This window comes from Canis lupus, chromosome 11 (assembly GCF_003254725.2).
Source record: "Canis lupus dingo isolate Sandy chromosome 11, ASM325472v2, whole genome shotgun sequence".
Classification (NCBI taxonomy): Eukaryota; Metazoa; Chordata; class Mammalia; order Carnivora; family Canidae; genus Canis; species Canis lupus.
This window is the reverse complement of record NC_064253.1, coordinates 49799696-49826298: the sequence shown is the minus strand read 5'-3', so window position 1 is coordinate 49826298 and position 26603 is coordinate 49799696. Positions and strand designations below refer to the sequence as shown.

Here is a 26603-nt window from a genome sequence, read left to right as displayed (position 1 = left end):
GATTTTATTTATTTATCCATGAGGGAGAGAGTGAGAGAGAAAGGCAGAGACACAGGCAGAGGGAGAAGCAAGCTCCATGCAGGGAGCCTGATGTGGGACTCGATCCCGGGTCTCTAGGATCACACCCTGGGCCAAAGGTGACACTAAACCACTGAGCCACCCAGGCTGCCCATTAGCTGTTTTTAAAATTACCTTCTCTTTAAAATTTCACCTTATTTTGGGACGCCTGGGTGGCTCAGCGGTTGAGCATCTGCCTTCAGCTCAGGGTGTGATCCTGGAGTACCAGGATTAAGTCCCACACAGAGCTCCCTGCATGGAGCCTGCTTCTCCCTCTGCCTGGGTCTCTGCCTCTCTCTCTCTCTGTTTCTCATGAATAAATAAATAAAATATTTTAAAAATTAATTAAATAAAATAAAATTTCATCTTATTTTTATTTTTTAAGTAAACTAAACTCTAGGGCATAGAGCTTACTTAAAAAATAAAAATAAGATGCCCCTGAGATCAAGAGTAGCATGCTCTACCAAGTGAGCCAGCTAGGCACTCCTTAGCTCTTTATTTAAGATCTACAGCTTAAGGGACGCCTGGGTGGCTCAGCGGTTGAGTGTCTGCCTTTGGCAAAGGGCTTGACCCCAGAGTTGTGGGATCGAGTTCCGCATCAGGCTCCTTGCATGGAGCCTGCTTCTCCCTCCGCCTGTGTCTCTGCCTCTCTTTCTCTGTCTGTCATGAATAAAAAAAACAAACCAAAACACCAATTAAAAAGATCTACAGCTTAATACTAGTCATCTGAAACGTGTTCAAGGCAACACAGGTAAAATATTCAAGAGAAATTAAGTTATTTTTTTAAAGATTTTATTTATTCATAAGAGACAGAGACAGAGACATAGGCAGAGGAAGAAGCAGGCTCCCCATGGGGAGCCTGATGTGGGATTCAATCCCAGGACCTCGGGATCATGACCCGAGCCAAAGGCAGACGCTCAATCACTGAGCCACCCAGATGCCCCTAAATAATTTTCTTAAAGCTAAGTTTAAGGGGTGCCTCGATGGCTCAGTTGGTGGAGCATGTGACTTGATCTCAGGGATGTTAAGTTGGAGCTCCATGTTGAAATGCATTTACAAATAAAATCTTAAAAAAAAAAAAAACCAAATTTAAAATCTGAATCTATTAAATGAGTGAGAATAACTATTTTGAAGAGAGAAATGACTGACCTGCTTGAGATGCTGGAGACCTTGCCCATTTCTTTATGCAGTTCAAATGAAACACATGATAACAGCTCTGACAACTCCACACTGGTGCTGTGACGCGAACCAATTCACAGCACACCATGCACTCATATTTTTCTGTAGTTAGCTGTTCAATTAGAGAACCTGTTTAAAAAAAACAAATGAATTAATTCAAACGCAGAAAAACATTCCTTACTTTAGTCAACCAAGGATCAACAAGGCATCTAAGAGAAGAATCCAAACACAGAGGTTTTAAACATGTCTGATTCTGAGTAAGGTTGTTTGCTGTTCAGTGTTTGGGGCCAAGAAGGAACAGGAATATGCTGAGGGAGAACATTTAGGAAGTGCACATTCGGGGGGGGGGGGGGGGGGGCCTCATACAATTGAGGAAACATTCCCAAGAAACTGCCCAGGAACCCACCAGAGTAGACAAATGCCCCTCATAACACAGCTTAAGCATCCTAGCACCTGTAGCACCTTGCTCTGCCTCCTCTGAATCCGATCCAGATCCATGCATTCAGGCTAGGAAGGGGCTCATGAAACTGCAGTGGTCAATGGAAAGAAACCTAAGCACGGACAGGTTCCAAAAACCCAGGGTGGTAACATCTCTTCTAGTAGTTGCCGTGAAAGTCTTTAGTTGACCTATTCAACAAAGATATTCTTGGTATTTACCACAATTCCATGGTAGGGTTATTAGACTGAAGGAGGCACAGACCCTGGCTCCAGAAGCTTAGCATCTGGTGAGGGAGATCAGAATCCTCTCAGATGTATTCCTTAATATCTTTATCCATTTCCAGACTGTTCCTCAAACACAATCTCAGCAAAGCCTTTCTAGATCCCAAGTACAGTTAGGTGCTCTTAGAGAGGTGTGTGTGTGTGTGTGTGTGTGTGTGTGTGTGTGAGAGAGAGAGAGAGAGAGAGAGAGACAGAGACAGAGACAGAGACAGAAACTGAGCCTCAAAGTGGTTCAATCACTTACCCAGGGTCACAAAGCTCATATTTTAATCATTTCATACTAGCTTTCCTAAGATTACTTTCTGATTGTCCAATTTAATGTCAAAAGAAACAGAGAACACAAGGACTACAAGGTCTGTGAGGCAGGGCCAGGGCCTTGTCTGCCTTGCTTACTGTTGTATTTCCAGCACCTGGCCTTTAGTAGATGCTCAGTAAATATTTATTAAATGAATGGATGAAGAAATATTTATTTCATCTAGTCTGTTCTATAACCTCTTTCCTTTGATTTTAGGCTTCAGTAAAGTTTCTGGGATAGCACTTTTGCTCTGACAAAAGCCTGGAGTACTTGATAAAGGGAACTGTACTCGCTTCAGATAACAACACATCAAAAGAGTGAGATTTCAGGGTGCCTGGGTGGTTTAGTAGTTGAGCATCTGTCTTCAGCTCAGGTCGTGATCCTGGAGTCCTCTCAGGGAGCCTGCTTCTTCCTCTGCCTATGTCTCTGCCTCTCTCATGAATAAATAAATAAAATCTTAAAAAAAGAAAGAGTGAGATTATGTTTGAGTCATCTACATACAAGAACCTGACTGGGGCAGAGGAATAGCTGTGAGAATTACATTTGGGATAAATTTTGTAGAAAATGCCTATTGATTATTCCAGGACAGAATTAGAAGGACACAAAAAACAAGTGAAGCTTGGAACATACATGAGAACCCTATGATGGATTATTGTTTTGATTTTTACCCTAAAGGCTGTCTTTTTTATTTTATTGTTTCTCTTATTCATTAAGTTTATGGCTTGTTAATAAATAATTATTTTATAAGCAATGTTTCTAAATCTAGTCATGGTGGAATTGACCACTAAGATGCACACACATACAGCAATGTGGGAGCAACTGCCAACTTTGAATAAGCCACAAAGCTCTAAGCCCTTTCCAAAGGTGATCTCTCACATCTCATGTTGAATCTGACAGTAAATGCCACTGGCTCTGCCTTCAAAATACATCCAGAATCCAACCCCTATGCTATTACTATGGCCCAAGTCACTACCCAAGTCACCTGGATTATTCAAATGTCCTCCTGGGCAGCCCACGTGGCTCAGCGGTTTAGCGCTGCCTTCGGCCCAGGGCCTGATCCTGGAGACCTGGGATCAAGTCCCATATTGGGCCCCTGGCATGGAGCCTGCTTCTCCCTCTGCCTGTGTCTCTCTTGAATAAATAAATAAAAATCTTTAAAAAAAAAAAAAATTTTAAAATGGCCTCCTAACTAGTCTTGCTACATCTGCCCTTGCCCTACTTCAGCCTACCACCACAGCAGCCAGAGGGAACCTGCTAAAATGCCAATTAGATGCTGCCACTCATGCCTATAACTTGCCAATGGTTCCGACATCACATGTGTGGAAAGCCAAAGCCCTTACAACAGCCTTCACCACTTTTTCATCCTTACCTGCTGGTCCTTTTTCCCTAGATCACTACTCTAAGAACACTCTGTCCTCCTTCCTAGTCCCAGACTGGCATGTAGATTTCTGTCTGAGGGTCTTTACAACTTATACCCCCTCTGTCTTGAATATTTTTCCTTAGACATCGGCATAGCTCAGTCCCCTACTGCCTTCAGGTATTTACTCAAAATGTAATCTTCTCAATGAAAAGACTGGTTTTGGTCATACTTTTAAAAATTGCAACCGACTCCTTGAACATTCCCTATCTCTTTCCATACTGTATTTTTCTCCACACCACTTGAATCTCATAGATCATTTATCTTATCCATACCGCTTTTATATATCCTATCTTACAGATCATATATCTTACTTATTTCATCTCACTTCCTGACTATATACATAGAATGTACACTCCTTGATGGCTGAAGTTTTTACCTACAGTGCTGCCTGGGACATAGTGGGCACTCAATAATATTTGTATGAATGAATGAAAAGAAATAAAAATACAGCAAAAGGTTCTGGAAAGACCTAGAAAGAGAAACAGTATAACCCTTTCACCAACAACACTTCAGTTTTATCAAAACATGTGTAACATATGTAAAAGATGGTACTGTCCTGAAAAAGCTCTGTGCTGGTAAACTATTACATTCCACGTCCAAGACTTGTCTGCTGGGTGCCAGCCCTGGCCTGACCACTGGCTCTTCTTGAATCCTAAACCCTCCTCCACTAGGGTTTCCCTATAATTTCTCAATCATGACTGTGTCTACTCTATACTTATACTTTGAAAGCATGTCAGTAAAAAGGATGATGCACCCATTGAAATAATCAGAAGAGACCTGACTGGTTAACTGACTACCAACTTTTCAGATGCACCAATAAATAACTGTTTAAAAAAAAAAACCCAAAAGCCTATAACATTCCTGATTTGAAAAATCTAAGAGTACACTGTGATTAAATTAAAAGATAGCCATTTAAAAAAAATAGACATGGGTAGCCCTGGTGGCACAGTGGTTTAGCGCCGCCTGCAGCCCAGGGCGTGATCCTGGAGACCCTGGATCGAGTCCCACGTCGGGCTCTCTGCATGGAGCCTGCTTCTCCCTCTGCCTGCGTCTCTGCCTCTCTCTCTCTGTCTCTATGAATAAATAAATAAAAATCTTTAAAAAAAATAAAAAATAAAAAATAAAAATAAAAAAATAAAAAAAATAGACATACACTAAAAATATATGGGGATAAAATAGTCTGATATCTGGAATTTATTTTAAAATATATCAGCAGAGGGTGATAAAATATATGAGCCTGGGTGGCTCAGCAGTTAAGCGTGTCTGCCTTCGGCTCAGGGCGTGATCCTGGAGTACTGGGATCAAGTCCCACATCAGGCTTCCTGGATGGAGCCTGCTTCTCCCTCCGCCTATGTCTCTGCTTCTCTCTTTCTGTGTCTCTCATGAATAAATAAAATCTTTAAAATATATATGTATATATATAAAATCAGCAAAAATAAAAATAGAGAAAACAAATGGGATATTGTTTAAATACTAATGCATACCTATTTTATGGCATCTTATAATATTAATTTAGAATAAAGCACAAAGATTTCTGAGTAAAAAAATCACATAATAAGCAAAAAAAGATGAACATTATATGATTTCAACAATGTAAAACTGAGCATTGAAAAATTCTGTAAGAAAATAGAACCAAAGGTTGAAGCTGATTATATCTAGATGGAGAGACTAAAGGTGAGTTACCTACTAAAGTGACTTTTCTAAGTTACCTCATTAAATGTGTTTTTAAAAAGCTCACACATGGGTTCTGTGCTCAGTGGAGAGTATGCTTGAGATTCTCTCTCTTCCTCCCTCTCCTGCTTGTGTGCGCTCTCTCTCATTCTCTCAAAAGCAAAAAAATAAATCTTAAAAAAAAAAGTTAATACACCATAAACATGGTCAATATGTTCAAGATGGTTTTGCTGAGTCTGAAGTATATATTAGATACCACATTTATCTATGTGAGCCTGAAGCTTATGGCAGAGCTTAGGGACTGAAGATAAAAGTTTAGGAGTCAGCACAGCACAGAGGTAGTGGTTGGAAGATATGGAAACAGTTGTAATCTCCCAAAGAGACCTCATCAAGTAAGAAGAACAGAGAGCTAAGATAAAGCCCTAGTAAACACCAACATTTGAGGAGGTAGAGGAAGAGAAACTTGAAGGACACAAGCAAGAACAGCCAAGGAGAACAAGGAGGACCAGAAATGTGTAATATCAAATAAGTAACATTTCAACAAAGACCTCTTTGCATCAAACTCAAAGGGAAGCCCAGGATAATAAGGACTGAAATATATCAGTCTGCTGGGTGTGGCAATAGGAAGGCATTAATGACCTACCAGTAGCTCTCTGAGTCAAGTGGTGATGGCAGAGGAATGAAGTGAATCAAAATAGGGAAAAGGAAACAGAGTGGTGATTCTTGATTAGACTGGAATGGAAGGAAAGGAAACAATACTTCCCCATGTGACAGGGGAAGTTTTTCTTTTGGAGCATATGACAGACTTGGGAAGACAGCTTCAGGCTAAAAACTTGGAATAGCAAATGTGAAAAGGCTGACGGAAGAAAACAGGAGATTTCAGAATGAATAAAAGGAAAGGAGGATAGGCACAGATGTCTCTGGGTTCACATAAAGAGAGCAAAAAGCTGAGAATATTATGCCTGATGATCTCCCCTTTCTCTGGGAAGTAGGAGGCCCATTGAGTTTGAGGGAGATGAATGCCAAGAAGGTCTGAATAAGACTGGAAAAGATTTGGAGTAATCTTAGATGAAAATGGGAAGGGCAGTTGACCATATTAGGAAAAATGGGCAGTACTGAAAGTCAACTGAAATTGGAGAATCACTAATTGAAAATATTTACTGAGAACCTACTGTGTGCCAGGCATTGTTTAAACACTAAGGATGATATACAGTGAACAAAACAAACAAAAATCTTCTGCCCTTAGGAAGTTATTGTCTAATAGGGGAAAGTAAACAATAAACAAAGAAAAATTATTGAAATTATATGAAAAAAATGAGTAGCATCATCAAATAGTGGTAAGTGCTATGGAAAAAAATAAACCAGCAAAGCATAAAGAATGCTGACGGGGGTTGTGGGGAAGTATTATAGTTCTAAACAGGGGGATCAAGAAGATTTTCCTGAGAACGTTAAGTGAATCTGCAGCAGCACCAAATCTATACTATTGTCATATGATTTCCTGGAACAGCATTTTGTTAGTCAGATGGAGCAGAAAAGGTAGACTGCAGAATCCATGCAAGGCGGGGATCCTGCCAAATGGCTTGGAAGAAGGATACTACTTCAAAATTACATTAAAGCCCAGCCTGAAGAGGGAATAAAGGAGGACAGAAGGCTGATGATAGAGTTAGTAGGTGGGAGACTAAGAGAGCCAGGACAGGAAATTATGGTCAGAAAGTAGCAGTGGGTACGGAGGGATAATGAAGGTGAAGGTCACTGTGATTGAGAAGATTAAAGAACGTGAGGATGGTAAAATCCATATGATCACTAAAGTCACCCAGAATAATAGCAGAATTTATGGTAAATCAGTAGTTCTCAAATCAGTCACTTGGAGGCTTGTTAAAAAGAAGACTGCTGGGCCCTTCTCCCAGAATTTTTGTTTGATAAGTGTGAGGTAAAAGCCCAAGAATATGCTTTTCCAACAAGTTCCCCGGTGTTGCTGATAGCTGCTGGCCTGGAACAACACTCTGAGAACCACTGGGAGGGAGGAAAGATATAGGCTGGAGGCATTAATAAATGATGCTGGGGCTGGGATATTTGGAGGCTAAAACAGGACAAAGATAAAGAGACATGGAAGGTGATGTAGCATTAGGTTCAAAGAAGCAGGGGTTTTGATAAAGGGTAGAAGCATAATGGTTCAGAAAGGATACAGGGAGAGCAGCTTGCTCTTCTCATCTTCCAGAAACTAAGGCAAACAGGATAAGGGAAAATAGCATGCTCTGAACAGGCTGTAAAGAAAGGGGTGAACTTAGAGAAGGCCACAGATTGATTAAGAGCCAAAGGAGAGCAGAAACTTACTAAGGATATAAGGGATCCTGTCAACACAAATGAGGGATCCGAACAGCCTGGGGACAGGACCAGTACCAGTTAGTTTCTCTCAGTACAGAACAAGAGTAAACAAAGACGACTCTCAAGCAGCCATGGAGACTAATATTTGGGGTGATCCTCTCTTTCCATTCTAATCAAGCTTTCACCTCTACCACTCCACTAAAACTGCTCTTTTCAAGGCCAATAACCTTCACACCCCAAATTCAACAGTCAATATGCAGTTGTCATCTTGTGGACCCATCAGTAGCATTTGGCACAACTGATCACTCCCTCCTCGAGTTTTTTTTTTTTTTTTTTTTTTGGTAGTGTTTAAAACATAGTTCATGGGACACCTGGGTGGCTCAGCAGTTAGGTGCCTGCCTTCGGCTTAGCCTGTGATCCTGGAGTCCCAGGATCAAGTCCCACGTCAGGCTCCCTGAGTGGGGCCTGCTTCTCCCTCTGCCTGTGTCTTTGCCTCTCTCTCTGTGTCTGTGTCCCTCATGGATAAATAAAGAAAATCTGATTTTCTTTTATTGATTCATGATGATTTTATTTATTCATCCATGAATGGCACAGAGAGAGAAAGAGAGAGAGAGAGAAAGAGGCAGAGACACAGGCAGAGGGAGAAGCAGGCCCCACGCAGGGAGTCTGACGTGGGACTTGATCCTGGGACTTCAGGATCACCCCCTGGGCTGAATGCAGCGCCAAACTGCTGCGCCACTGGGGCTGCCCAATAAATAAAATCTTAAAAAAAAAAACCATGGTTCACTTCCTAGTTCAATTCCTACTCATTCTTCGGCTCTCTTGCTGGGTCCCTATCTTCCAACCTTGAAACACTGAGGTATATATAGGAAGGCTCCACCCTCCGACTTGACTTTTCTAACTACCCTCACACCTTAGGTGACCTCCTCAATCTGTTAGATGACTCCATGCTTGAAAGTTCCCAAATTTAAATATTCAGTCCAGATTCTGCCTGGATTTTTAACTTCCTACTAAATTCTCTATATTTTCTAAACAAGGAGTAAACAGGGAGACTGGGTGACTCAGTCAGTTAAGGATCTGCCTTCAGCTCATGTCATGATCCCAGAGTCCAGGGATCAAGCCCCATGTGGGGCTCCCTGCTCAGTGGAGAACCTGCTTCTCCCTCTGCCTATGTCTCTGCCTCTCTCTCTCTCTCTCAATCTGTGTGTCTCTCATGGATAAATAAATAAAATCTTTCCCTCCAACCCTTCCCCCGGCTCATGCTTTCTCCCGGGGAAAAAAATCAAAATAAATTTTAAAAATATTAAAAAAAACAAGTAGACAAAGCAAAATATATTCAAAAATACCTTTTCTAAAAAGGAAAGACTAAGAAAACTTTCCCAACAAGACAACTGAGAAAGACTGAGACTCCTCTAAGACTAACGGGATATGATGACTAAATGCAATGTGGTATCCTGGACTGGATCCTAGAACAAAAAAAAAAAAAAAAAAAAAAGATGGTAGTGGAAAAAATGGCGAAATCCAAATAATGTGTACAGTTTTGTTTAGACCAGCACTGATTTTTTGGTTTTGACAAAGGACCAGAGGCGGTTATGTAAGATATTAACATTAGACAAAGCTGGGTGAAGGATATATGGGAATCCTCTGTACTATTTTTGTAACTTTTCTATAAACCTAAAATTATCCCAAACTAAAAAATTTTCAGAACACTTTTTCCTCTCCCAAGTTTTACTACTTCAGTACATGGCAATTCTCTATTATTATTATTTAAGATTTTGTTTTTAAAATAATCTCTACGCCTAATGTGGGGCTCGAACCTACCCTGAGATCAAGAGTCACATGCTCTACTGACTCAGCCAGCCAGGCGCCCTGGCGATTCTATTTTTACATTACTCAGACACAAAAGCCTTGGCTTGGTCCTTGATCCCTCTTATTCTCCTGCAGCCAACATCTAGCTCATCTGCAAATCCTGTCAGTTTTATCTTCCAAATACATCCAAAGTCTAACATTCTTACGTCTTCCAAAACTACTACCCTAGTCCAAGTTTCCATCATCAACTATGTGAATTACTGCAACAGCCTAACTTGTCCCCTTGCTTACTTAGAGCCAATGCTCCACATGGCAGGCTGAGTGATGGTTTTAGAATGCTAGTAAGATCATGTCATCCCCTTTCCCCAAACCTTCCAGCTGCTTCTCATCTTCTTAATCAGAACCAAATCCAAGGGCCTCACATGAGCCAGCCTCTGTGATTTCTCTGACCTCCTCTACTGCCTGCCTTATCATTGCTCACAATGTACCCCTCCCACCTGAAACTCGCTTCTCCCTCTGCTTGGGATATTCTTCAGAGAGCCACATGGCACGCTTCTGGGTTTCCTTCTGGTCTCTGTTCAAATGTGTCATCAAATAGATCAACCTATCTAAAAAAGCGTCCTGTTACTCTGTCCTCTTAACCTGCTTTGTATTTCTTTTTAGCCCTTACCTACCACCTGACATATTAAATACTGGTTTAAGTGCTTTCTGTCTGCCTTCCCTACAGAATGTAAATCTCACCAGTACTGTATTCCTAGTACTGAGAACAGTGCTTGGTACATAGTATCTACTCAATAAAGATGAATAAAGTGTTCTCAAAAATATATGGGGATTTGAGGTCAAGAGAGATTTGTTAAGCAAGACTCTTAAGATGGCCTCCAAGATTCCCACATGCATACAGGTGTGCATGCCTGGTATAATCTCCTCCCCTTGAATATAAGTGGGCCTTATCTAATCAGGTGAACCCTTTAAAAAGAATCTAGGGATCAAAGACAGAAGTCAGAGAAATTGAAAGAATATGGAGCCCATGTTTTCCTATAGATTTTGAAAAAGAAAAGTACCATGTTATGTAGAGGGCCATGTGGTGAGGAATTGCTGGTGACCTCTTAGAGCTAAGAGTAACCCCCGTAGCCAACAACCAGCAAGAATATGTGGACCTGGGACTCCCGGGTGGCTCAGTGGTTTAGTGCCTGCCTTCAGCCCAGGGCATGATCCTGGAGTCCTGGGATCGAGTCCCACATCGGGCTCCCTGCATGGAGCCTGCTTCTCCCTCTGCCTATGTCTCTGCCTGCCTCTGTTTCTAATGAATAAATAAAATCTTAAAAAAAAAAAAAATGTGGACCTCATTCTACACACATAAGGAATTAAATTCTACCAACAACCAGTGAGCATGAAAGAGAACCCTATATCTCTGCCTCCCTAGCCAACTTTTAGTCTTGTGAGGCTCTGAATAGAGAATTTGGCTAACCCATACATACCCAGATTCCTGACCCAAAGAAACTGTGACATAATTAATTTGTGTTATCTTAAGCCACTATTCTTGTGGTAATGTGTTATGAAGCAAAAGGAAACTATTAACCAGTCTTAAGAAATCAAAAACAAGTCTCTGCTTCTCTCATGAATAAATAAATAAAATCTTAAAAAAAAAAATAAAAAAAGAATTCAAAAACAACCCTGGTGTAACATTACCTTGGTTCACATATAAGTTGAGGTCCCAAGAGGAAGGACTGCCTGGGGAAGCAAATGAGAACTAGAACTATAAGCCAGTATAAAAACAGGCCTGGGCAGGTGGTGACTTCATGTGTTGGGCTGGGCTATGTACACTAAACTAGAGGGACACCAGATGGTGAAGGTCCAAGGGGAAGAGCTACTGGAATAAAGCTGTTTAGCCTAGATGAAATATATAGTCAGGGCAAAATGAGAAGTATCTTGAAATACCGGAAAAAAAGTTGATTTGCAATGAAGGGGAGGGAAACTGTGAGAAGAAAGACTGGTTGCTGTGTTGCCTCAGAGGGCAGAACTTAAACCAGGGGATACAAAGTATTTACTGGAAAGAAATTTTCAGTTCAATGTAAGGAAGAACTTTCCAACAGTCAAAGCAAAGTACCTAGTATGTTCTAAAAGCTATATTAAGTACTAGGGATACAAACATGAAGAAAGAGGGGTGCCTGGGTGCTCAGTCAGTAAAGCATGGGACTCTTGATTTTGGTTCAGGTCATGATCTTGGGGTCGTGAGACTGAACTCCATGTCAACTTCTACGCTCAAGAGGGAGTCTGCTTGAGATTCTCCTCCTCTATCTGCTCTTCCCCCTCCACTTGAGCACACACTCTTCTCTCAGATGAACAAATTAAATCTTTAAAAAAATGCAAAAAGATAGTCTCTGCTTTCAAGGAGCTAATAGAGACAATGACAAACAAATGATGGCTTCCAGCAGTAACTGTTCTAATTGAAGCATGTGTGTGTGAGGGAGAGACATACCACAGGACTAGAAAAGATAATGCCATCTGTAGAGGTGAGAAAAGGTGTCCTAAATGTGTTGCTAAACTAGCTATTGTAAAATGAGTAAGAATTCATTAGCGTACTTAGTGGTGGACATTCTAGACAAAGAGAGCCACCACACACGTAACATGAGAGAAAGATGAAACAACATAGAGTACAGGGAATAAAATGTGGTGGGGGACTGAGGCAGCATAAAGTGCGGTGGCTAGGTAAGAAAGAATCCAGAATCCATATGTGGTGACGAAAAGTGAGCAGAAATAAACAGGGGAGTGACATAGTTCAATAGTGTTTTAGAAAATTCACTTCTCTGATGCTGGTGTAAGAGATGGACTGAAAGAAACTGAAGATGGCAAGAGTGGTCAGGACCTGTTGCAGATAAGCAGACAAAAGAGGATACAGGTCGGAACAAAGAGAGGCAATGGAGATGTTACCATCTTCTACTTGTGCTTTCACAATTAAAAAACAAAAACACGGAACGTCTGGGTGGCTCAGCAGTTAAGCATCTGCCTTTGGCTCAGGGCATGATCCTGGGGGCCCGGAATTGAGTGGGTGCTTCCTACATGGGGCCTGCTTTTCCCTCTGCCTGTGTCTCTGCCTCTCATGAATAAATAAAATCTTTAAAAACAAAAAAAACCTTTGTAACCAAACATCTGTAAGACCCGTATCTGCATTTTTAAAAACCCTTACCAAATTCCTTGTAAGAATAAAAATTCCTAAAAAAAAAAAAAAAAAAAAAAAAAGAATAAAAATTCCTTATTTGTATTTGCTTATAATATATAAAAACTAACTGGTTACCTATGGGGGATGGAACAAGTGGTGGCAGGATCCAGGCCGATGATGAACAAGGACAGAAAAAGATGTTTCACTGTATTCCTTTTTATACTTTCTGGTTCCTAAACTGTGTGAATTCATTATCTCTCAAAAATAACCCCAAAACATTTCCACAATTTAGGTAGACTTACCTGTGTGTGTTTCCACATTCTTTAGCACATGGTTCTGTTTGCCTCGGGGAAAAGACGTTACTTGAGGATCCTGCCTCCTTACAGCACATTTCTCTGGGTCAACCCTTCGGGAAGACTTGTTGACACCTGCTAAGTTCCCATTGTCACAGGCAGATTTTGCGGGTCTCTCATTAAGATTATCCTTTGGAATGGGGGCCATGTTGTTTCTGGTGGCATTTGTATGTCGTTGGCCCTCTTGTTTTGGTGGATTCCTGCCTGGTCGTGGCCTGGCTCCTTCCACTTCCCAAGGAGGCCTTTTCTGTGGGTATCTTCTCTGCTCATTGCGTCTGGCCCCATACCCATCCAATACACTTTTCTTAAAGGATGTATCCAAAGAGTCAGGGTGGATAACCCCCACAGGTTTGGTATTTTCAGGTACAGCATCCTCGGATTTTGGAGTCATTCTGTTACCCCACTCACATTTGAGTTTTCCCTTGACTTTTGGTCCTCTACCATAACTGTATATAAATTGGGCTGCTTTTTTGGGTTTTGCTCCCCTGGGATCTGCACCAATAACTTCCTTCTCATTCTCAGAAGGGCTGTGCTCTCTGGGGTTTGTCCCACTCTCTGACCTAGCCACACTTTCTAAGCCAGCTGCATCTGAGGTCTGATCAGTGAGATTCTGTACTTTTTTGACTTTGATGTGCTGCTTTTCACTTCTCAATTTCTGCCAAGGTTGATTCTGAAGGCCATGGCTCTTTAGTGATTTGTTAGAAGCAGAGGATTGGAAAGAAATCTGTTGACTCTTAGGTTTGCTTCCTGAAGGATAACTGTGCTGATGAACAGCAGAGATGTCATCATAAGGGACTTGCCTGGAAAGGTGACAGGGAGGTGGTGAACTATAATTTCTTCTCCCAATCCTATTAGAATCTAGTCTCCTTTGACTTCCACAATTTAGACCAGAATTTTTTCTCTCCTGAGGAATGAACTCAGCAGCATCCGTATTGAATTTAAAAGTACCTAGGACATAAGAAAATAGACATGCCAGTAAAAAAACTAATCATCATCCATGAAGCCCAAAAGACTCTAAGCCATTATCTAAAAGATTTTCTTAAGGACTTGTATAAAACAGGCTCTTAGTAAGGCTTATGCTTCCTGTGAATTTGATGGGTTCAAGATGCTTGTGGAACACTGATCATTTCATGTCCAGTAACCTCACCAATAGCCCTAAGAACTACTAAGTAAAACTGCTCACCTGGGTGATGAAGTATTATTATTATTATTATTATTAATTTCTTAAAAATGTAAGTTCCATGCTCTATATGGGGCTTGAAATTACAACCCCAAGATCAAGAGTTGTATGCTATGCTGAGTCAGCCAGGCATTATTCCTATATGCCTATATGTTTATTTTATTAAAAATTTTCAGGTCAGCAAACAGTTCAGGGGTGAGAATCAATTAGCAGGTTCCATGTGGCCTTTCAAAGCTCTTAAGGTAGCATTGTGTAGTATCAAGTATACAGATTTTGGAGTCAGCTAAAATCAGTTTGAAGTCTGGCCCTCCAAATTATGGTATGAATTTAGGATATCACCTGATTGCTTTTAGCCTTCATTTCCTCATCCATGACAAAAGATGATACTACTTCAAAGGGCTACTGTGAAATTTAAGTAAGATTTCACATAGATAGTATTTAACATAATGAGTACATTAGTTCCCATCTCTTCCCACAAGGAATTTATTTTAGGGTTTCCATTCATAACCGTTATAATATGGTCCATAATCCAAGTCTCAAAAGTTAAGCACATGCCTCTTCAACTCACTTGTTTTTTCTCCAAACGTGCTTCTTTGTCCCTGAAGCCTAAAGACTAAATGATGTGCCTAAGGATACAAACCTAGTTAGTAGAAAAGTCAGAATTATGTGTAGCATATGGATTACACAATTGACCTTTGAACAGTTTTGAACTACACAAGTCCATTTATATGTGAATTTTTTACTGTAGAGTACTGTAAATGTATTCCCTCTTCCTTATGATTCTGATAACATTTTCTTCAGCTTATTTATTGTAAGAATACAGTAAATAGTACATATATCATGAAAAATATGTTAATCGACTACTTATGTTACTGGTAAGGTTTCTGGTCCACAGTAGGCTGTTAGTTAAATTTCTGGGGAATCGTAAGTTATATGTGGATTTTCCACTGTGCAGGGGGGTGGTGGTGGTGGGGGTGGGGTGGTGGGGGTGGGTGGGAGGGGTGTTGGCATCCTTACCCCCCGCAAAGTTTAAGGTCAATTATACTAAGAATCAACAGGACCTGGAAGACATGGGTTTATGTCCTTGTCCATCACTTTTATCTTTATGCAAATGACTTAATCCCAATTTTTCTTATAAGGAATGGAGACAGTAACAATCCTTACATCAAAGAGTTGCTATCAAGAATAAAGCAAGTTAGTAACATACATAAAGTGGTTAAAAATGTGCTTTATTACTGCTGTTTGGACTAGACTATCTAAAACACACAGACTTGACCACAGATGGGTGCAGTGCAGAGCCTTTGGGTTTCAGGTTTAATAATTTTTTTTTTTTTTTTGGTAATTAACATGTGCCAGGCACTATTCTAAGCACTCTGCATCTGTTAACTCATTTAATCCTTACATTCCTGATGACAGAGCTATGACACTGAGAAAATTACTTGCCAAAGGCCACAGAGATGTTCTGAGGCAGACTCAGGATTCCACCCAGGCTATATGGCCCTAGAGATCATACTCTTACACTGTACTGTCAAAGGCTGGGCAGTGGGTACCATAGAAACATATACTCAAGAACTGAACGAGATCATAAAGGTCATAGGGTAAACTTCATTCAATCCAGGATTTGTCCTGAAAGCTTTCACACAGGCAATTCTGGGGACGGGGTGGAGGGGGATTAGACAGATTTAGAAGGTCACGAAGGAGATGTTCCAGAAACATAAGAGATAACATAAAGGTGGGAAGGGGTAGATTAGACCTAATGTGTATTGTATAGTCCTCTCCATCTTGAAAAAACAAAGTTGGAAAGGGGCAGAAGAAAAGTCAGTAAAGTCCAGAATAGCCTGGTAAAAGATGGGAAGAAGGTGTTCCATGTTAAGCCAAGCAGTAAGGAATTGGTGCAAGTAGAGAGTCTAGACAGGGCATCACCTATTTGTATACAGTTTGTGATCCATTAGACATGAGATAGTAGGTAATGCCCTCAGAAAGACCCTTGAGAAATAGAAGGGAAAAAAGACACATGAGTCAGAACTCTCCACCTGAGACATAAAGATCTTTCTCCTCAGTATCTAAGTAGCTGGAAATTACTCAGTAAATAGGATACAAGTAGTACCCTAGATCCAAGATAACACAGCAACACAGTAAGTGTCTAACAGGTGAGTCGAGAAGGATAAGAGGAAATCTAAGAGATTATGAAGTCCAGAAACAAAGCTGGCAGAAAGATATCCCTGAACCTGTCTGGTATTTGAGAACAGAAGTGGGCAAGAGAATTAAACCCTGAGATGAAGGTGTGGTCTAGAGAGGATGCTGAAATAAGAGCATGAAATAGGAACTAAGGCAAAAGCAAACTAAAGAACACAAGAGGGACTTGGAGAGGTCTTTGGACTAGGGAACTTTGCCATAGTAGATGGAGAGGAGGTTGGAACCTCTGGCAGGGGCACACCAGGGAGGTCAAAACTGTAATTCACAGCTGGCCTCACCCAATCCTGCCTCAAACACTGAAGGGTGGAGAAATGAGTCAGAAGTGAGCCTGAGGGGATCCCTGGGTGGCGCAGTGGTTTAGCGCCTGCCTTTGGCCCAGGGCGTGATCCTGGAGACCAAGGATCGAATCCCACGTCAGGCTCCCGGTGCATGGAGCCTGCTTCTCCCTCTGCCTGTGTCTCTGCCTCTCTCTCTCTCTCTGTGACTATCATAAATAAATAAAAATTAAAAAAAAAAAAAAAAAGAAGTGAGCCTGAGGATGGAAAGATCAATGGATCCAGTTTAGAGGATCTGGGAAAAAAACAGGTGGCAGAGTAACAAAACACCAGACCAACCTAAAAAGGCTCCCATCCCCCAAAATTTAATAAATCAGGATTAGGGTTTTGAAAATATAATTTTTTGACCCATACCCACAGTAACAAGTACATTTTACCTGCCACCCAGTACACAAACTTAACATATACTCTTCTTGGTTGCAAAACACTGATAAGTGGCAGAACTAAGACTCAAATCAATGGCAGTTTACAAACCACATGTGGCAAACTGCTGTCCTGTTTTTTTTCCCCCCTAGAAAGAGTGGGTCTTGAAATAAAATCAACGCAGTGGGTTGTGACAGGTATTTTTTTCAAAGAAAACAGAAAACAGAGCGTATTTCAAATAGTAAGGAAAAGCATTAATTCCTAAAACTTTTGGTTCGCTTTTAGAGTCACACGTGTGCACTGAACCACGATGTAAAATGTTTCTTTTCGGTCTCTGCCAAAAAGTTTGGAAAACAAAGATCTAAGGTACATCTTGAAGGAAAAGGAAATACACATCAACAGCCAAATGAGGCTGTTCTACACACGGAAGCAACTCCAAGAAAAGTGAGCTAACAATTATGGAACAAGTACGGTACAGGGCGGGAGCCTTCACAGAAATTATTTACTCCCAACTGATAGATGAGGAAACGGAGATTCAATCACACTGTGAGCTCGTGGCAGTCTGGAAATGGGAGCCCCTTGTGTTCGGCTCGCGCTCGCTCCGCTGCCCCAGGACGCGCCAACCCGCCACGCCTCGAGAGCCCGCCACCGTCACGGGAGGTGACTCGGCCGACGCCCGCCTGCTGCAGAGCACTGAGGCCTCTGCCCCAGCGGGGTTGGGCTGAAGGCGGGGCGCACGGCAGAAAGTGGGGCGCGCACACCGATTCACTGGACAAACCCGCGCTTCCCGGAAACCCAGCTGCGGGGCTTCACAACCCAGTGGAGGACGGTCGAGGTCTCGGTACCCACGACGCGCGTGGCTTGGCCCTTCCGAGCCACTATCCCGAACCCTGGTACGCGCCACTCTCGCGATATGAATGGTCGGAGTCCTAGGACTCGCCACTGACCCAATTTCCGCTCCCCGAGAGGGGCCCAGTCCCGCGCGGGCCGGGACAGTACCTGAGACAGGAGGCGCCTCCGCCATCCCGTGCCGCAACACCTAAAGCGAGCCCTGCAACCTAGAGCGGGATGTCACCCGGTCACGTGCCTCTGACTTCCGGCGCCGCGAGAATATTCGCCTCCGCGCGCCGGGTGGACGGCCACGGAGGTTGCGCGGCCGGAGGGAACTGTGCGGTGCGTCCGTGACGTCAGACACAAGCGCCAGGCGCCGGCGTGGAGGAGGGGAGTAGAGTCTGACCGTAGGTGGGGAAGGTCACGTTAGTGTGCGGCTAGGAATTTGCGTAGTCATTGCTTTTCTTTTTGAGATTCGTGGTGTTCTCTTGCTACTGTGCCCTTTGTTCTGGCACCCAACCAACTCCACCTGGCCTCCCGCGGTCCGCTCAAGCGTCACCTTTTACCTAGAATACTTCGGCTTTAGTGTTGGTTAAACAAGCAGAACTGCTAAGTCGTCAAAAGGGAATCGAAGGGAAAATACGCGCAAAAACAAACGGTAAAGGGCTAATATACCGAGAACTTTAACAAATCAGAAAATGATAAGCCGAAAAAAAGAAACAAAGCCGATAAACCATGTTATTAGAAATGGTAAAAGACTTGGACGGACATATGACGATAAAATACAGGTGGATATTGAAGTTGAGAAGGGAAAGTTCGGAGGCACTGATAATTTTTTTTTTTAAGATTTTATTTATTTATTCATGAGAGACAGAGACAGAGGCAGAGACATAGAGGGAGGAGTAGGCTCCATGCAGGGAGCAGGATGTGGGCTCCATCCCCAGGCCCCAGGATCACGCCCTGAGCCAAAGGCAGATGCTTCACCCTAGGCCACCCAGGCATTCCTAAAGTAGCAAAATTTTAAGTGAATGTGTGGAGTTTGCTTTGTTATTGCATTCATTACTAAGTAGAATGCAACATTTAAGCATGAAGCATATGTACTTGTAAAGTAATTCACAGACTTCCCCCAAAACACGAAATAGATTCATTTATTCATAGTTGTGTTTTAATGCATACTCTTAGGCATCGCTTTAAGCGCTGGAGGTAAATGGTGAAAAAGACAAACGTGGTCCCTGCCCTAATGAAGTGCATTGTTTAGTATAGGAGATTAAAAACTAATTTATATTTACAAATTAATGATTTGTAAAATAATTTCAAATTATGTTAGCATTATGAAAGAAATAAGCAGGGTAAGAGTGATAATAGGACCTGATGAGAAAAGGTGGCCAGGCTTCCTTGAGTGGAAGGAAAGAGGAGAAGGAACTAGCTATAGGAAGATTCAGAAAGAAGGAATAGTAAAATGCAAAGGTCATGAGGAAGGAAAGACCTTGAAGTATTCAAGGTGTTGAGATATCTGCTGGAAAATAGGGAGGAGAGTGGCACGGTATGGAACTGAAGAGGTAGGTAAGGAAATCACACAGATCACCGCAGGCCATGATAATGGATTTTATTCCAAGAGCAGTAGGAAGTCATTGAAGGGTTCTAAGCAAAGAGATGGTATCTGATCTATATACTTAAAAGATTTCTTCTCTATCCAAAGGAAGAGTGAATTGTTGGGGAGCAAGAATAGAAGTGGGCAGAGCAGTGACAGTTTTGTATTAGGCTAATGCAGAAGATGATGGTGGCTTTGGACTAGAGTGACAGCAAATAGCATGGAGAGAACAGATATGAGCTATATTTGAGATACAACCAGTGTCCACCTTCCAGACTTTTCCATACCAACAGGTGTGATATCTCATTGTTTTAATTTTTATTCCTCTGATTACTGAGTCTGAATATTTTTAAAATGATTTTATTACTTCTTTTAAAGTAATCTCTACACCCAACATAGGGCTTGAACTCATAACCCCAAGATCAAGAGTCACATGCTGTACCAACTGAGCCAGCCAGGTTCAGCCAAGTCTGAACATTTTTTTTTTTTAAAAGGGAGAGGGCTTTTTTTTTTTTTTTAAAGATTTTATTTATTTTATTTTATTTTATTTATTTATTTATTCATAGAGACCAAGAGAGAGAGAGAGGCAGAGACACAGGCAGAGGGAGAAGCAGGCACCATACAGAGAGCCTGACGTGGGATTTGATCCGGGGTCTCCAGGATCACGCCCTGGGCTGCAGGCGGCGCTAAACCGCTGTGCCACCTGGGCTGCCCAAGTCTGAACATTTTTAAATGACTTTTGGAGTTTCTTCTTTTTTAACTGCTTATTCACACCCACTGCCTATTTTTTTCTATTGGGGTTGCTCTCTTTTTCTTGCTGATGGTTTCTTGTATATTATAGATATCAATTCCATGTCAGTTTTATACATTTCAGTTGTCTTATTTTCTTCCATTTTCTATTAATTTTGTCCTTTACTGAACATAAATCTTCAATTTTGACAGAGCAGTTCATCAAATCAACCAACCAACCATACTGTCACTTTTAGAAATTACCAGGTGTTATCACTCTGAGTCCAATCAAGAGAGAGGAACCACACAGTCATTTGAACAGAGAAGGTTTTGTTTATAAAGACTTATTAACTATAACAGAGAATTGGAGTAATAAGGGATTGACTAGTAAAGAAGTAAAAAGAACTCTAAAATAACAGAGGATTAATGATATAAGGAAAAGCCACTACCTCTAGGATTGAGATTAACGAAAATCACCCAGAGCTGAAGTGTAAACTTTGTCAGAGAGGTTATGCCTGGGGATCCCTGGGTGGCGCAGCGGTTTAGCGCCTGCCTTTGGCCCAGGGCGTGATTCTGGAGACCCGGGATTGAATCCCACGTCGGGCTCCCGGTGCATGGAGCCTGCATCTCCCTCTCCCTCTGCCTCTGCCTCTCTCTCTGTGTGTGACTATCATAAATTAAAAAAAAAAAAAAAAAAAAAGAGAGGTTATGCCTGTGGCTCACTAGATGGCAAGGAAGTGGCTGTGGTGCTGCAACAGCAGAAGCTGCCAGAAACCTACCTTGGAGGGTGCTGGGGAAAGTCATTCATGGGGAGGAGTCTCAGAAGAGGCACTCTACTATAAACCATGTGAGGAGATGCCAAAAGAAGTTTCTGGCTGTTAGCCACTACAAGCTGAAAAGGCCAGGTGCTGAAGAAGCCCTGTACATTGCAGAAGCCAAACACTGGAGAAGCTGCCCACAACACAAAAGCCTGCCTAACTGAAACACTAAAAATAGGAAACAAAACCTTTTCCTCCTGCAGTATCTCTCTGGTGCCCTCTACTGACAAATTTCTGCTAGCTGATAAAGGATAAATATTTGAAAGGGTCCAAATCATTTCACAGAGCAGGAAAAAAGGATAAATTTGGAATTGAATGGCAATAATTCATAATTGGAATACTAGGGAATCTGCTATTTTCAAAGCTTATAAAAATGAAAGTATCCTGCCTTTCCTATACAAACAGTATTTCATATAACATACCAAAACTTATGACAAGCTCAGATGGAAATGTACAGCTACAAATACTTGCATTAAAAATGAAGTCTAGGGCAGCCCCGGTGGCACAGCGGTTTAGCACCGCCTGCAGCCCAGGGCGTGATCCTGGAGACCCTGGATCGAGTCCCACATCAGGCTCTCTCTATGATGCCTGCTTCTCCCTCTGCCTGTGTCTCTGCCTCTCTCTCTCTCTCTCTCTCTGACTCTATGAATAAATAAATAAATCTTTAAAAAAATTAAAAAAAAATAAAAATGAAGTCTAGCAGGGGTGCCTGGGTGGCTGAGTTGGTTAAGCATGTGCCTTCAGCTCAGGTCATGATCCCAGGATCCTGGGATTGAGCCCCACATTGGACTCTCAGCTCAATAGGGAGCCTGCTTTTCCCTTCCCCTCCTTTCCCCTGCCCCCTCCTCATGCTCTTTCTCGCTCTCTCAAATAAATAAAACCTATTAAAAAAAAAACTATTAAAAAAAAAAAGTTCAGGGGCCCCTGAGTGGCTTAGTTGGTTAAGCATCCAACTCTTGATTTCGGCTCAGGTCATGATCTCAAGATTGTGAGATTGAGCCCAGCATTGGCTTCTGAGCTCAGTAGGGAGTCTGCTTAAGATTCTCTCTCTCCCTTTCCCCCCCATAATAAGTAAATAAATCTTAAAAGAAAAATAGAAATGAGTAAAAGAAAGTCCAGACACCAAATTATTATTCAGAAATAAGCTGTCAAGCCATGAATAACACATGGAGGAAATGCATACTACTAAGTGAAAGAAATCAATCTGAAAGGCTATATTATGTATGATTCCACCTATATGACATTCTGGAAAAGGCAAAACTATGGAGACAATAAAGAAATTAGTGATTGCTGGGGCTTAGAGGAAAGGGAGGCATTAATAGAGCACAGAGGATTTTTAGGGCAGTGAAACTATTATTGATAATACAACAGTGGCTACATTGTCAAAATCTATAGAATGTACACCAAAAATAAACTATGTAAACTATGGACTTTAGGCAATAAGATATCAATGTAGGCTCATGGATTGTAACAAATATACCACCGTGGTGCCAGATGTCTACAATGGGGGAGGTTGTGCATGAATGGGGATAGGGCATATATGAGAATTCTCTGTACTTTCTGCTCAAATCTGTTGTGATTCTCAAACTGCTCCAAAAAAATAAAGTTTATTAATAAAAAAGAGATATATCTAGAATAGCTTAAACTTCTACCTTAAGAAACTAGAAAAAGAAGAGCAAACTAAACCAAAACAAGTAGAAGGAAGGAGATAACAAAAGTTAGAACAGAAATAAAATAAAAATAGAAAAAAATCAACAAAACAAAGTGGTTCACTAAAAAGAACAAAATTGACTAACTTTTAGCTAGACTGACAAGAAAAAAGACAGAAAAAACTCAAATTATTGAAATTAGGGAATCAAAGAGAGGACATTACTATTGACCTGAAAGAAAAAGAATTAAGGGCAGCCCAGGTGGCTCAGCGATTTAGTGCCGCCTTCAGCCCAGGATGTGATCCTGGAGACCCAGGATCGAGTCCCACGTCACGCTCTCTGCATGGAGCTTGCTTCTCCCTCTGCCTGTGTCTATGCCTCTCTCTCTCTGTGTCTCTCATGAATAAATAAATAAAATCTTTAAAAAAATATTTGGGGTATCCCTGGGTGGCTCAGCGGTTCAGCGCTTGCCTTCGGCCCAGGGCTTGATCCTGGAGGCCCAGGATGGAGTCCCACATCAGGCTCCCTGCATAGAGTCTGCTTCTCCCTCTGCCTGTGTCTCTGCCTTCCTCTCTCTCTCTCTCTCTCTCTCTCTGTGTGTCTTTCATGAATAAATAAAAATCTTAAAAAAAATAAAGAAGAAAAAGAAAAAAATTATAAGGGAATACTATGAATAACTTTATGCTAACAAATTAGATCACCTACATGACATGGACAAATTCCCAGAAATACAGAAACAACCAAAACGGACTCAAGAAAAATAGAAAAATCCGAATAGACTTATAGCAAGTAAAGATATTAATTGATTGATTGATTGATTCGTGAGAGACCTAGAGAGGCAGAGACACAGGCAGAGGCAGAAGCAGGCTCCATGCAGGGAGCCTGATGCGGGACTCGATCCCAGACCTGGGATCACGCCCTGAGCTGAAGGCAGGTGCCCAACTGCTGAGCCACCTGGGTGTCCTACAAGTCAAGATATTTAATTAATAATAATAAAATTTACCACAAAGCCCAGGCCTAGATGGCTTCACTAGGGAATTCTACCATATATTCAAAGAATTGACACCAATCCTTTATAAACTATCCCTAAAAATAGAAGAGGAGGGAATCCCTCATTCTCTGGATGAAAACTGCCTTAGAGCAATCATCGCCTAGCTCTCCACTGCAAAAATTGATGGCAACAGCCCAGGCTGCTTGTCCATGAAAACGGAGTCAGACTGATCTGGCATCCTAGGGCAGTGCTTCTGAATCCTGGCTACAAACAAAAACTACCTGGGAGCTTTTATTTATTATTTTTAGATCTTTTTTTAAAAAAGATTTTATTTATTTATCCATGAGAGACACACAGAAAGGAGAGAAATAGGCAGAGGAAGAAGCAGGCTCCCACCAGGGAGCCTGATGCAGGACTCTAGACCTGGGAGCATGACCTGAGCCAAAGGCAGACACTCAACCACTGAGCCACCCATGTGTCCCAACCTGGGAGCTTTTAAAAATCCAACTGCTCACACCATATTCAGATCTATTATATTAGAATCTACAAGGATAGGAAAATATAAAAGGAAAGCTATGAAATATGAAAAGAGGTTGAAGTGCCAAACTTTTACTCTCTTATTGGATCATTCCAATTTCTTCCACCCTTGCTAAAGTGCCAGGGCTGACAGATTACAACTGAAGGAGACCACCTGCACTCAATTCTGCTTCAGAGATGCTGACTGGTGGCAGCTACAGGAGAAATCGTCAGAGACTATGCTGTGCCTGGGACTGACTCTACCACAGGACTCCTCTTCTCCACTTAAATTCACTAAGATGGAGACGCCTGGGTGGCTTGGTGGTTGAGCATCTGCCTTTGGCTCGGGGCGTGATCCTGGAGACCCAGGATCAAGTCCCACATCAGGCTCCCTGCGTGGAGTCTGCTTCTCCCTCTGCCTGTGTCTCTGCCTCTCTCTCTGTGTCTCTCATGAATAAATAAATAAAATCTTTAGGGAAAAGAAAGAATTAAAAAAATTCACTAAGATGGGGGCACCTGGGTGGCTCAGCAGTTGAGTGTCTGCCTTTGGCACAGGGCATGATCCTGGAGTTCCGGGATCGAGTCCTGCATCGGGCTTCATGCGTGGAGCCTGCTTCTCCTCCCTCTTTCTGTGTCTCTGCCTCTCTGTGTCTCTCATGAATAAATAAATAAAATCTTTTAAAAAATAAAAATAATAATGGGGGATACTCCTAACATTAAATTCACTAAGATGGACACAGACCAAGACCTGGCTTTTGGTCCTTTCCAAGTACAGCAAGAATTAGCAGAATGATAAAGGTGTTAAGGAATCTCCAGGGAAAGGTATGGTTAGAAGCAGGGAATCATGACTTTATGGTGGAAGTGGAGGTACTAGAAGCAATTATTATAGCATAACATTGCAAAGTGGGACAGAGGACAGAGAAAGGCTTGGGGCCTTTTTTGGCAGCTGACAGGAACCCAATTCCAACTAGTTTAAGCAGAAAAGGGAGTTTGCTGGCAGAATCCTCAGAAAGTACACAGATTTAAAGGAAGAGTTGCTGGGCCGTGGAGCACTCTGGGAATCTCAAGGGTGGGAAGTCAGGCCTCGGTGCCATGAGGATTTTCATTTGGCCTCTCATCTTGTATCCTCTCTGGCCTCAATACCTTAACTTCTCATACTGACAAAGAATTTGGGTGGTGGGGGAAGAAAGTATTTCCCCGAAGTTTCCATTTAGAAAATTCGAGGAAAGAACTTCAACAGGCATAGCCTGGTCACAAGCCCACTCCGATAGCTCAGAAGAGTAAGGGTAGGGCTACTCTAATTGATATTTCTGAAATAATCACAGTTCTATTGGGAGGCAGTTCTGTAAAAGAAAGAGATTGTTGGGATGCCTGGCTGGCTCAGTTGGAAGAACATGCAACTCTTTTTTTTTTTAAGATTTTATTTATTTATTCCTGAGAGAGAGAGAGAGAGAGAGAGGCAGAGACACAGGCAGAGGGAGGAGCAGGCTCCATGCAGAGAGCCCAACATGGGACTCAACCCCAGGTCTCCAGGATCATGCCCTGGACGGAAGGTGGCGCTAAACCACTGAGCCACCGGAGCTGCCCAGAACATGCAACTCTTGATCTTGGAATCATGAGTTTGAGCCCCACATTGGGTACAGAGATTACTTTAATGAAGAAATAAAAAAATTTAAAAAAAAAAGAAATAAATAAAAACTTAAAATTTCTCCATCTTTTTTTTAAAGAGAATGTTTTTTTATTTTTATTTTTTTTAAGAATGTTCTTTTAAAAAAATTATTCATTTGAGAGAGAGAGAAGGAAATAGCACACATAAATGGGGGGAGTAGCAGAGGGAGAGAACATCCAAGTAGATGCTCACTGAGCATGGAGCTCGACATGGGGCTTAATCTCGCCACCCTGAGATCATGAATGGAGCCGAAATCAAGAGTTGGATGCCCAACTGACTGAGCTACTCAGGCACCTCTGTTCTTTTAAAAAATATATATATATATATATTTTTTTTAATTTTATTTTTTAAAGATTTTATTCATTTATTCATTTGTTCTCTCACACACACAGAGAGAGAGAGAGAGAGAGAGAGGCAGAGACACAGGCAGAGGGAGAAGCAGGCTCCATGCAAGGAGTCCAATGTGGGACTCGATCCCAGGACTCCAGGATCAAGCCCTGGGCCAAAGGCAGGCACCAAACTGCTGAGCCACCCAGGGATCCCCTTAAAGATTTTATTTTTATTTATTTATTTATTTTTTTTAGATTTTATTTATTTATTCATAGAGACACAGAGAGAGAGAGGCAGAGACACAGGCAGAGGGAGAAGCAGGCTCCATGCAGAGAGCCTGACATGGGACTCAATCCAGGGTCTCCAGGATCACGCCCTGGGCTGCAGGCAGTGTTAAACCGCTGTGCCACTGGTGC

At 41.9% G+C, this 26603-nt stretch overlaps 1 protein-coding gene across 5 annotated transcripts in view; it reads right to left on the bottom strand.

Moving 5' to 3' along the window:
* The window catches only part of NFX1 (nuclear transcription factor, X-box binding 1), a 77789-nt gene extending 59569 nt beyond the window's left edge, over nucleotides 1-18220 (bottom strand). For 3 of the 5 annotated variants that reach the window (XM_025432126.3, XM_025432128.3, XM_025432127.3), the window contains exons 1-3: nucleotides 18063-18217; nucleotides 12939-13937; nucleotides 1207-1365 (exon numbers count right to left, since the gene is read on the bottom strand). In XM_025432126.3, the coding sequence (XP_025287911.1) occupies nucleotides 1207-1365; nucleotides 12939-13937; nucleotides 18063-18087 (1183 nt within the window). In that variant the 5' untranslated portion in view covers nucleotides 18088-18217. Of the gene's footprint in view, nucleotides 1-1206; nucleotides 1366-12938; nucleotides 13938-18062 lie in introns of all 5 variants that reach the window. The other 2 variants (XM_025432129.3, XM_049091870.1) reach the window with 1 other exon arrangement.
* Between the last annotated feature and the right edge of the window lie 8383 nt (nucleotides 18221-26603).